Source organism: Emydura macquarii, unplaced genomic scaffold (genome assembly GCF_026122565.2).
Source record: "Emydura macquarii macquarii isolate MOO-44397 ecotype Brisbane River unplaced genomic scaffold, CSIRO-AGI_Emac_v2 contig_1451, whole genome shotgun sequence".
Lineage (NCBI taxonomy): Eukaryota > Metazoa > Chordata > Testudines > Chelidae > Emydura > Emydura macquarii.
The window spans coordinates 199,609-212,007 of NW_027131588.1; the positions used below are offsets into that span (position 1 = coordinate 199,609).

The 12,399-nt window shown below is 46.1% G+C and overlaps 1 protein-coding gene across 3 annotated transcripts in view; it reads right to left on the bottom strand.

Moving 5' to 3' along the window:
- Positions 1-460: 460 nt before the first annotated feature.
- Positions 461-12,399, bottom strand: part of GLDC (glycine decarboxylase) — an 89,722-nt gene continuing 77,783 nt past the window's right edge. For all 3 annotated transcript variants that reach the window (XM_067553075.1, XM_067553076.1, XM_067553077.1), the window contains 4 exons: positions 10,769-10,864; positions 7,468-7,640; positions 1,915-1,995; positions 461-1,167 (listed from right to left, as the gene is read on the bottom strand). In XM_067553075.1, coding sequence (XP_067409176.1) covers positions 1,024-1,167; positions 1,915-1,995; positions 7,468-7,640; positions 10,769-10,864 — 494 coding nt within the window. In that variant the 3' untranslated portion in view covers positions 461-1,023. The remainder of the gene's footprint in view (positions 1,168-1,914; positions 1,996-7,467; positions 7,641-10,768; positions 10,865-12,399) is intronic.

Below are 12,399 nucleotides of genomic sequence, written 5' to 3' on the forward strand. Positions count from 1 at the left end.
TACAATTCATTCTGTGCAAACACTATGAAACTCAATACTCTGCCATTTGGTCATGAATTTTCTTTTAAAAGGCCCTAATTATATGGCTTCCATTACCCTAGTATCCAAGTAATAGTTCAGCTTGCAGATCTTCAGCACCTACGTAAAGGCTTCATTTGAATTTATTTAAACTATTGTTTGACTTTTTATTATGAAAGACTTGAGGAGAGGAACGGGACAGAAAGAAGGCACTTTCATTATAAGTAGATGGGCACAGAAGTTGAGTAAATTACTTTGATTTGGTTTTTGAGTAGTGTCTCAAACAGATTTGACAGCATATTTCACTTCTTGTAAGATCTACCATTTCTTCTGGCAGCTTGACACCAAAGTCCCACAGAAAGGGATCAAGAGAACTTGCCTCAAAGTGTCATATCACTGTATTAGAAGAATTAGATGGGGAAAAGCCAGATCCCCAAAAAGCCATTGTTAAAACTCTAGTGGACTTTATTGGAATACAAGCACTGGCAGGTAAAAAACAAAAACAGCACAGATTAATATTAAACAATTTCCACAACATCAGTGGTAACAGATTAAGTAAATTAATAACAAAATCTATTTCCTCTGTTTATACAAAATGTAAACAATTACTGTGGCAGTTAATAGTTACTGCCATATGAAATACCTGGAATAAAAATTATTCATCTTTCCTTACAAGCTTGAAAAATTTGATGTTAATATTTAAAATCGTTAGCGCACAAAGAGGCGGTCATCATTCTAAACAGAAGACAGAGGATACTGACTCAAGGCAACTGTAACATTAACTGCTGTGGAAACTGAGGCACTGAATCAACAGTTTGCTTCCATCTAATACAATCACTATATTTACACTTACTGAGCAGTGGTTCAATTAACAGTATTGAGATTAAAAAAATATACACAGTATATAAATCCCTTCATCAGGTGCAGGGAAAAGAAAGCCAGGTTGGCAGACTGAAATGCAGTGTAGGTTGTGAATCCAGCCACCTGGAAATAAAGGGATAAGACCTAGGAGGATGCTCTCTTCTGTTCAGAAAAGGGTGATTCGTAGACTTCCATTGGTGGGCAGGTACAAACCAGATGCTGATCTCCATAGATGTCATCGATTCGAGCAATTGTGGGCCAAAATTTGCTTTCAGGCTTCACAAATGGCTAAATACAGAAAACATGTTTAGAATTTGAGAGAGATAATCCATTAGCTCATCCTCTACACAAGACTCACTAGTATCATTTAGGTATCAAAACATAAGACCAAGGGTCTGCCTAGTCCTTTGGAAAACTCCAGAGTGCCATGCAGCAGCAGCAGCTTGCATTCCTCATCTCAGAAGTGCCTCATGATGACAGTAAAGCAAGCGACTTCCCCCTCCTCATAAGTCAGCATCTTGTCAGAATCTAAACAGTGTTCTTTACACCGGAGTCTGTCTGTACAGCCTAACTCCATGGGATTTGGTCCTTTGTTAGGGATCCTAGCACTACTGCAACACAGATAACCTTGCCCAGAAGGAATGGAATTGAGGGGATTCCTATCTAGGTTCTCTCAGGGGTGGTGGTGGGGGGTGTGTGTTTTAAATAGATAAGAGGGCAAGTTTTGCAGAGTTCTGAAATCAAAGAAGTTCCGTTCTTCCTGTTTGGAGAAAGGAAAATAGTACATTTGCTATAGGACTTATCTAAATCATTAAATGGCTGTAGCTATTTATGTTTGGAAGCTATATAAGTGGGAAAATATTTTAAGAATATTCTAATTAGACTAGTTGGGCTCACTAAAATGTTCTCCATTTCTAGGCTCAAGAGATACTGCTAGCAACAGACTAACAACCAAGAACAGAGGCACGTTTAATCTTAGCATCTCTTACTTACCAATGTTGATTAGAATGCGACAAAAGGTAAATAGTTACTCACTAGTGGGAAAGCTGCTACTTCTCTGGAATAAGGGCGATCCCAATTAAGGGACGTAATGCAAGTCAGAGTGTGTGGTGACATCTACAACAGAATAAAAGTTTGTTAAAACATGCAGGAGAACTGCATTCAATGCAATATTTCAGTCAACCAACTCCCACAAATCCATACATTGTGCTACATACAACATGTATTTCTTCACTAGATCAGATTAGTGCTGAAGGCTCTTTTGTGGATGCAGCATGTTTAATCAACAAAAGACTGATTTAAAAACAGAAAATGGACTGAAGTGATTCAGAATATCCATACATAATGTCTACAGCAAAGCTGGAAAAAATTATCTCAGGTATGAAAAATAAAATGGAAAAGTGGAGAGAAGATGGAGCATGAGGCAGCTGGCTATAGGTGTGGCCATGAATTTGTTCTTTTTCCCCTGATAGATTTCTGAATACAAATAACAGTAGCAGTAATCGGATTCTCCCTCACTCCATAACTTGGTGTTGGGCAACTGTATTCTTCACCACCATAACGGTACAAGTTCCAGATCAATTTGCTTCCAAGTGCTTTAACCACCAACCCTCCAAAAAAGAAAAAAAAAGAAAAAACCCCAAAGGTGGGTGAGTTAATATCTTTTATTGGACTAACTAATGTTGGAGAGAAAGAGGAACTTCCAAGCTATACAGACATCATCTTCAGGTCTAACTGCTCTAAGCAGCTCAAAAGCTTGTCTCTTCCACCAACCAAAGTTAATCCTTAGAAGATATTACCTCACCCATCCTGTGTCTCTCAGCTTCTGGGACCAATGTGGCTATCACCACAATACAAAGAAAAAATAAGTCAAATATTTAAAAATCCAATGCATCATTACAGAAGGTGCAGTCAACTTGAAATATACTGCGAGTTTCCAAAGGTGAGTTACAAGTAGTTCTACTTTGAGTAATTGCTCATATCCATTCCAATATAGGTGAGTGTGCACCCTGTGCACGGGTTTCCGGAACTTTTTTGCCCTTAGCAAGCCCCGTAGGACCGGCTCCAGCGCCCCCTGGAGTGCCGCACACATGCCGCGGTATATCAGGTGCTGCCAGCGCCGAGGGCCCCCAATTCCTTCTTTTCGCCCGTTGACGGTTGCTGGAACGTCTGCCCCTTGCTGAACAGCAAGTAGCAATCCCTGTTTTGTAATTGTTATTAGTGTTAGGTATAGCAGTTTAAGTTAATTAGTTAGAGATTAACTGAAGAACAATAGCTAGTTAGCCCTCAGGGGCTTAAGATTGGGCCATGCCTGGCTCAACTGGTTTTAAGACCTGTGCCACTTGCGGCAAGGCCTTCCCTGTGAGTGACACTCACGACCGCTGCCTCCGTTGTCTCGAGGAGCAGCACCGAAAGGACAAATGTAAAATTTGCAAGGCTTTCAAGCTGGCACCGAAGTCTTTCCATCAACCTTTGGTGCTGAAGAAGAAGAAGAAGAGGCAGGAGGCCGCCCAAAAGGACTCCCCCGCACCGCCACTCGGGCCGGGGACCAGTCAGGAGATGCCCCAGCCATGTGCCGTAGAGAGTACTCTGGCACCAGCATCTCCTCGCAGGAAGCCTCCTCCGACTCTTGGGGGTGGGGGAGCGCCCCTGCAAGGGCCATCGATGTCGGAGGTGTTCACTGCAGCACGTGCCCTGATGGACATGCCCATGCCTCTGTCCCCCCCTCGGCCAAGGGCAAAGGGACCAGCGTCTCGGGGTAAACCCGTGCTGGGTTGCCAAGGTGGGTGGTTGAGACAGGAGTCCAGGTCTCCCCCCAGACGGTCACGGAGGGTAGAGAGTGCGGGCTCCCCTCCCAGCTCCAACTCCGAGTTGTCGAGCTCCTCGACACCGTGGCACCGAGGGTGGTCTCGAGGCTCCAGTATGAGGCGATGTCGCTACAGTTCCGCCTCGTGTGGGGATCACACTTTGGGATCCCGTACCCCGGCACCAAGTCCTGCACGACACCGGTCCCGATCCCCGCCACATAGCCCAGCACAGACCCTGGCACCCGACCAGACCCGACGCTGGTCTCGCTCCCTGGCATGCAGCCCAGCGTGGAGCCCAGAGGCTGAAAGGCCTCGCTGGCACCGGTCCCGGTCCTGGCCCTGCACCCCACCGCAACTCCCATCGCCTGGTGAGACCAAGCGAGCCCGGCGCCCGTCCTGATCCCCAGCTCGCAGTCTGGTGCGGATCCCAGTACCGAAAGTCTCGGCACCGATGCCTCCGGCACCGAGACGTTGCTCCAGATCCTCCGAGTCTGAGCCAGGCCGGTCACGTTATGGGCAGCACTGCTCCTGATCTCCTCAGGGCAAGCGCTGGTACAATACCTTGGCGCCCAGGCGGAGATCACATTCCAGCTCCTCCAGCCATTTACCGCCCCACTCCCAGCACCACAAGCATCAGCACCGACGCTCCTACTCATCGTCTCAGAGTAGGTCATCGGCGAGATCGGACCGCGGCTACAAGTCCCGTCGGTACCACTCCAGTGGCTCGGGGTCCCATGCCCCTCAGCACGCTCCTCAGCTGGCACCAGGCCGGCACCAGCATGGCCTCAAGGATCATGGCAATAGCCCTACTAGGGGCCCTAGGGATCCCAGGCGGGCCAGGGTACATCTCGATCCAGTCATTGATGGCTCAGCCAGCACCCCCCTCTCCCTCCCGAGCCAGCAGGGAAAGGGCCATTCCTCGGAGGAGGAATCGGACCCTCAGGGAGGTCCCTCCACGGGGCCGTTCCCGAAATCCTCCTCGTCCCAGTTCCTGACTTTAAGGCATACCAGGAACTGCTTAAGAGGGTGGCTAGTAATTTGAACCTTGAGCTCAAGGAGCTCTCCGAAGAGGAAGACCCCTTCTTTGGTGTGTCTGGATCGGCAGGGCCATCCAGGGTTGACCTGCCAGTGCATGAGAGGGTCTTGAAGCTGGCCAAGGCCCTCTGGCAAACCCCTGCCTCAGTTGCCCCAACATCTAAGGGCGCCGAGCGTAAATACTATGTTCCTGTGGAAGGGTTCAACTTCCTCTACAACCACCCTGCCCCGGGGTCTCTCGTGGTTGATGCCGCCAACCAGCGAGACAGGCAGGGGGCCCAGGCCAACACCCCCAAAAAATAAGGACGGCAAAAAGTTAGACCTTTTCGGCGGCAAGGCACTACAGCTGAGGATCGCAAAGTAGCAGGCACTCCTCGGCCATTATAATCTGAACTTCTGGTCCTCCTTGCAGAGGTTCATGCAGGCGTTACCGCAAGACCAGGCGGGAGATCTCACTATGGTCATTAAGGAGGGTGCTGCAGTGGCAGGGGCAGCCCTGCAGTCGACTAGTGATGCAGCAGATGCTCCTAGCAGAGCGATGGCGTCGGGCATCGTGATGCGCAGGTCTGCTTGGCTGCAGTCTTCCAGCCTGTCATAAGAGGCCCAGCAGTCCATCTAGGACTTACCTTTTGATGGCACTGGCCTCTTCTCAGAAAAAACAGATGACAAACTGCATGCCTTCAAAGACTCTAGAGCTACTCTGAGGTCCCTAGGGCTTTATACACCACAGGCCTCGAGGCGCCAGTCTCGGCCTCAAACGCAGTGCCAGCCCCAGCCTGCCCCCAGACCTGCTCAACCCAGGAGGGGTCGAGACAGGTACAGGCCACCCTACCACCACGACCACCAGGGATCCACCAGGGATCCCCCAGCAAGGCCCAGCCAAGGGGAATAACAACAAGCAGCAGTTTTGATGGTGCGCCCGAGGGTGGCACTTCTCCCGTCCCTCTGGATCGAACCCTGCCCTTTGCCTACAGACTCTGGCCGTTCTACGCCCAATGGCGGAACATTACATCAGATTGCTGGGTCCTCGCTGTAGTCTGCTGGGGCTACGCCCTCCAGCTCATGGCCTTCCCCCTGGACTCTCCCCCTACCCCGTCCCTCTTCAGGGACTCCTCTCACGAGCAACTCAATACACAGGAGGTGGATTCCCTCCTCCGCCTTGGAGCAGTGGAAGAGGTTCCTCCATGGGAAAGGGGGAAAAGGTTTTTTACTCACGTTATTTCCTCAATCCCAAGGCAAAGCGAGGCCTGAGGCCCATATTAGAGCTCCGCCATCTGAACAAGTTCATCAGACGCCTCAACTTCCCCATGGTTTCTCTAGCCACCATTATTCTGGCTCTCGATCCAGGGGACTGGTATGCTGCCCTCGACTTAAAGGACGCTTATTTCCATATTACTATTCTGCCTGGTCACAGACAGTTCCTCAGGTTCGTGGTAGCTGACTCCCACTACCAGTTCTCGGCCCTGTCCTTTGGCCTCTCGTCTGCACCCAGGGTGTTCACAAAATGCATGGCGGTGGTAGCGGCCCACCTGCGCCACAGAGGGGTCCAGATCTTCCCCTACCTGGACAATTGGCTGATCCAGGGCAGTTCCAGGGCTCACATGAGGAACAGCCTGGCACTTACCTGCACGACATGCACCAGACTGGGGCTGCTCATAAACGAGCAAAAGTCCACCCTCACCCCGGTGCTGCGCATAGATTTCATCGGGGCCACTCTGGATGCCACCCAGGCCAGAGCCTTCCTCCCACAACCTCACTTCGAGACCATGGCTGCCATAATCAGTGATCTCCACAGGTCTCCCATGATGACAGCCAGGCACTGCCTTCAGCTGTTGAGACATATGGCGGCCTGTACGTATGTGGTGAGGCTGGCTTGCCTCAAGCTCAGGCCTCTCCAGGCATGGCTGGCCTTTGTGTATACACCAGCCAGGCATTCATTGAACAGAGTGATCACAGTTCCCCCTCAGGTACTGACCTCCCTGGATTGGTGGAGGGACCCAGGGAAGGTTCTGAGGTGTGACTCTTACCACGGACGCCTCGGATGTGGGCTGGGGGCACCTGATATACCGCGGCATGTACACGGCACTCCAGGGGGAACCGGAGCTGGCCCTACATGGCTTGCTAAGGGCAAAAAAGTTCCGGGAACCAGTGCATGGGGCGCACACTCACCTATATTGGAATGGATATGAGCAACACATCTCAAAGAACAACAGTTACTGGTAAGTAACCTTGTTTTTCCAGTACTATACTTGCTCAAGTGCTCTTCCAATGTTTATGTTTTTATAATCAAGTTTTGGGTTTGGTTGCCCCTCCGAACAAGTGAGTGTTTTTCACCCATTACTATACGAAAGACCCAGATAATACAAATATGAAAAACAGTGAAATTATTATACACACAGGTGTTCAAACTTTTAAGAATTTTTTCCTCCAGTCTATCAGTTAGTCGCTATAGAAGGACTTCTGACTAAGTCAAGTCAAAAAGATTTCAGGGAAAAGCACTAAGTTGATGGAACCCATTAAACACATCAAAGACCTGTGAAATTTAGACCAATATTCACTCGAATTTGCACATCAGTGATTGTCTTATTGCTTCATGTTGCATAGTTTCATTTGCATACAATAAGTTTCCTACATACACACACACTACTGAAAATTTCAGTATTGGTAGCACTACAAATAAGATGACTTCAAACAACAGCAATGGAGACACTGCGGTACTGTGAAGTTGGTCTGCATACCAACTCACCTTTAACGGGTTAACCCTGGAGTCCATTCTGCCTGCCTCTATTTCAGCAATTTCTTGACGAATGTTGATCATTGCATCACAAAATCTGTCCAGCTCTGCTTTGTCTTCAGACTCTGTTGGTTCAATCATAAGGGTACCTGCCACTGGCCAGGACATTGTTGGAGCATGGAATCCTGAATAAAAAGGAATCACGTCATTGATTACAGGGCACTTGTAAGTTAGTAAAAGCATTAACCAGCAACTCATGTGCTAGGTTTTCATAAAAGCAGAAAGAGCACATTCTTAATTACAGTTGCTTTCCATGGACCTTCACTTGTTAGCTTCAACAGACTAAAATCATACAGCTGGGCAGCATGTCGGCGGGGCAAATATGACAGAAGTTGAACTCTCAAAAACAGCAGTCAAAGGAAACCCACAAAAAGAAACCCACAATTCCATAGTATTGTCTATAGTACATGCAAACCATGTGAAAACCTGAGTCCTTGACCTTCTTCCTTGGTCTGGTGTCCAAAGCAAAGTATTTCTTCCCAAAAGCAATATTTCTGGCTTCTTCCCTTCACATCCACACTTGCATCAGTCACTTTTTCACCCTCTCCTATGACAGGCTGAGTGTCAAACAAACTATGAAAGTTCAGAATGGTGCAGACTCAGGGCACCTGGGAAAGGAAGATAGCATACACCTTTTACCTTATCCCATCCCTCCTACAGTACTGCTAGCAACTGTCCTGTTAACTGGACAGATCCGCATCATATATACTGAAGACATTTTACCCCACCCATCTATTTTAAATGGTATGATATACCTCTTCCAGTCAGAAGCAAATCACTATAGAGAACAGGGAGGATTTTTTTTCTGGTATTGAAGAGTCAGAACTGATTTTAGGATTAGTTCTTTTATTGAGAATCTCTTACTGGATGGCATTTTAGTGCCATATGCCCATATTAATTCAGGAACATAGCAGTTATTACAGAGGATCAGACTACTGGTAGTGGCCCATGTAGTCCAGTACTCTGTCTCTGAGAGTTGTGGATGCTTCAGTGGAAGGTGCGAGAAATTGCATAATGGATAGTTAAGGAATACTTTGCCCACAGGGGAATTTTCTTCCTAACCTCCATCAGTGACTGACCTATGCCACAAAGCATAAGAGATTAAATTAAATAAAATAAAGGATTGAAACCATTTAATGTAACCATAGATACTCTCATTTTACATATAGACGTTTAATCTTGTTTGAATCCTACTAAGCTCTTGGACTGAGCCAGATCATCAGATCCTGTCTGCATGTGCCTTGCACAGCCCAGGAAGCTTCCCTGGTGCAACAAAGAAGAGCTTCTGTATCAGATGCCCACAGCCACAGGGCATCATAGCCCCAGGGCATCGTTCTAGCATCTAGAAATTACCCTAAGAAGCACAGGAACAAATCTACACAGATACACACCTAGAGCCCTGACCAGGAATATTCTATCTGCTACCCAAAATCCACAAACCCAGGAAACCTGGGCGCCCCATCATCTCAGGCATTGGCACTCTTATCAGGCTACATGGACTCTCTTCTCAGGCCCTATGCTACTAGTACTCCTAGCTATCTTCAGGAAGCTCTCTACACCAACATTCCACACAACAAACGGACTACTAGCCATCAGGAACAGTATCTCCGATAATGCCACGGCACACCTGATAGCTGAACTTTGTGACTTTGTCCTCCCCCACAACCATTTCAGATTTGTAGACAATTTATACCTTCAAGTCAGCGGCACGGCTATGGGTACCTGCATAGCCCTACAGTATGCCAACATTTTCATGGCTGACTTAAAACAACGCTTCCTCAACTCTCATCCCAAAGTGCCCCTACGCTACACTGATGACATTTTCATCATCTGGACCCTTGGAAAAGAGTCCCTTGAAGAATTCCACCAGGATTTCAACAATTTTCACCCCAACATCAACCTTAGCCTGAACCAGTCCACACAAGAAATCCACTTCCTGGACACTACAGTGCAAATAAGTGATGGCCACATAAACACCACCTTGTACCGAAAACCCACTGACCACTAAACGTACCTACATGCCTCCAGCTTCCACCCAGGACACACCACACAATCTATTGTCTACAGCCAAACCCTAAGATACAACCGTATTTGCTCCAATCCCTTAGACAGAGACAAACACCTACAGAATCTCTATCAAGCATTCTTAAAACTACAATACCCACCTAGGGAAGTGAAGAAACAGATTGACAGAGCCAGACGGGTACCCAGAAGTCACCTAATACAGGACAGACCCAACAAGGAAAACTACAGAACGCCACTGGCCATCACCTACAGCCCCCAGGTGAGACGATCCCTCACTCTCACAAACTCCGAGAGGCAGGCCAGTCCTCACTTACAGACAGCCCGCCAACCAGAAGCAAATACTCACCAGCAACTGCACACCATTCAACAGAAACACTAATCCAGGAACGTATCCTTGCAACAAACCCCGTTTGCCAACTCTACCTGCATATCTACTCAAGTGACACCATCATAGGCCCTAACCACATGAGCCACACCATCAGAAGCTCGTTCACCTGCACATCTACTAATGTGTTATACGCCATCATGTGTCAACAATGCCCCTCTGCCATATACATTGGCCAAACTGGACTGTCTCTATGCAAAAGAATAAATGGATAACGAATGAAATATCAGGAATGGTAACATTCAAAAACCTGTAGAAGAGTACTTCAATCTCCCTGATGAGTAACAGACTTGAAAGTTGCCAAACTTCAACAAAAAAATACTTCAAAAACAAACTCCAGCGCGAAACTGCAGAGCTGGAACTCATAAGCAAACTTGACACTAACAGACTAAGTCTGAATAGAGATTAGGAGTGGCTAGCCCACTACAGAAAATAATGTTCCCTTTTTTGACATTCACGTCTTCTCATTAACTGTTGTGAATGGCCTCATCCACCCTGATTGAATTAACTTCATACGCACTGGACTTCCTCACTGTGATGTAACTCACCCATCCTTGCATGTGTATATATACCTACCAAACTGAAGTTTCCACTTCATGCATCTGACGAAGTGGGTTTCTGCCCACGAAAGCTTATGCCCAAATAAATGTGTTAGTCTTTAAGGTGCTGTTATTCTAGCATCTGGAGATTGTCCAAACACAGTCGACACAGGGGCTATGCAGGGGTGGTATAAGAACCACTATGTTGCTATATAGCAGTAGAGGACTGGAACCTTTCTGTAGTCCTTTAAGGTAGGTTTAAGAAATTGTAGTCTTTATTGCTGTAAAAGACATGTCCTCTCACCATAGTCCTGAAGCCTTTTTGCAACATCCACAGCTTCAACATTTGCTGTTTTCTTGAAGGATCTGGTGTCCAAAATAAATTCATGAGCTACATAACCTGTAAGTACACGAAGTTTACATACTGATCTCATTTGGTGGAGAACAGAGCAGCACTACAAATTGGCCTCAATTTTAATACCACATTTCCACTCCAGTGGCTGCAGGGAGAACATATCTTAAGGATAGGGACTGCAGTTTCACAAGTGCACATTTAAGAGACTCTGAAGTACAAGTGTATTTGAGTATTTATTTGCCCTTCCCTTACCTCTCCATTGCTACACTTGTAAATGATTAATTTTAAAACATAAATTTCTTTGGTACACATACAGAAGCCACACTTAGCACTGGAATACATTGGATTTGCCAAGAGCAGAATCAGTTAAATGCTCAAAGCTGCTCCTTATACTTGAGCTTGTCCTCTCAAGGTGTATTCTTATTATATATGTGCCCTTCCTCCTGTACAATTTAGGTTATGTACATTTTTCAGGTCCGTCCAACAGTGTAGCAGCACTGCACTGCCACATGATAATTAGTGTTTGGGTCCCAGGCTGTGTCACAAGCTCCTTAGATCAGTAGGTCCTGAGAAAGGAGCATGATCAAATTCTGAGGAGAAAAAAAAATGGTTTTTTTTTTTTTTTTTGAATGATCCTCTGACCAACGTTGAGAGTTGCTGCGGGGTTGAGGGAGAAAAAACTGTTTCAGCTCTACTAGAAAAGCAGGATTATTAATATCTCAGGCCCTGGGTGAGTAACAGAGGAAAATACTTTGTTTGCATAAAAAGCCGGAAGAGTGACCTGAGACTCCCAAATAGATTGTCATTGACACTCCAGATAAATAGGGTTATTCTTGAATAACATTGTACATTTCGCTTCTGAACTTTTAAAAACCTGGAGATCTAGCTTTGTATTTCTGTGAAATACTGTCAGCAGATTTAATCTTTACTCACTTTAAAGTAAATTATTTACACAACTACACACATAGGTTGAATAGCACATGGAATACATTTCAGATATTTTTAATGTCATTCAGTTGAAAAAGGGAAGAGGCAGTCCCAAAAAAAAGATCTTTCTTCTCCTGACTTGAAATTTACAATCTGATATGCTTCATAATTTCTGCCCTATCTTAAGAAAAAAAGAGTGGGTAGGCAACAGATGAACCCTTCTCCAAAGGGATTATCATTTCATAACAAAAAAGTTAGGGAACTTACATTTCAGTTGGTCTGCCCAACTATTCATGCATCACTACAGGGATTTTTAGGTTGGTAATAGGGGGTATTGAACAAGAAATCATTTAAAATTCTCTTTGCTTACTGTGCTTTATATTATACTAAATTACTAAAGTCTCACCATCAATGACTTCCTATTTATAACAGCTTTTTCACTGTTTAAATTAAAATAAGACTTACTTGCCAGTTTGAGGAGAACAATCTCTGGTTCAAAGATAGGCAGAAGACTCTTTTTACAGCTTTTTATATTGATGCAACTAGTTACCGACCCTTAAGTGCACTTTTCACCTCTGCCAATATCTTAGCTTCATTTTCGCTCCTGTCTAGGATTACCACTAAATATTTGCCTTTGCCTAGTTATTTCCCTG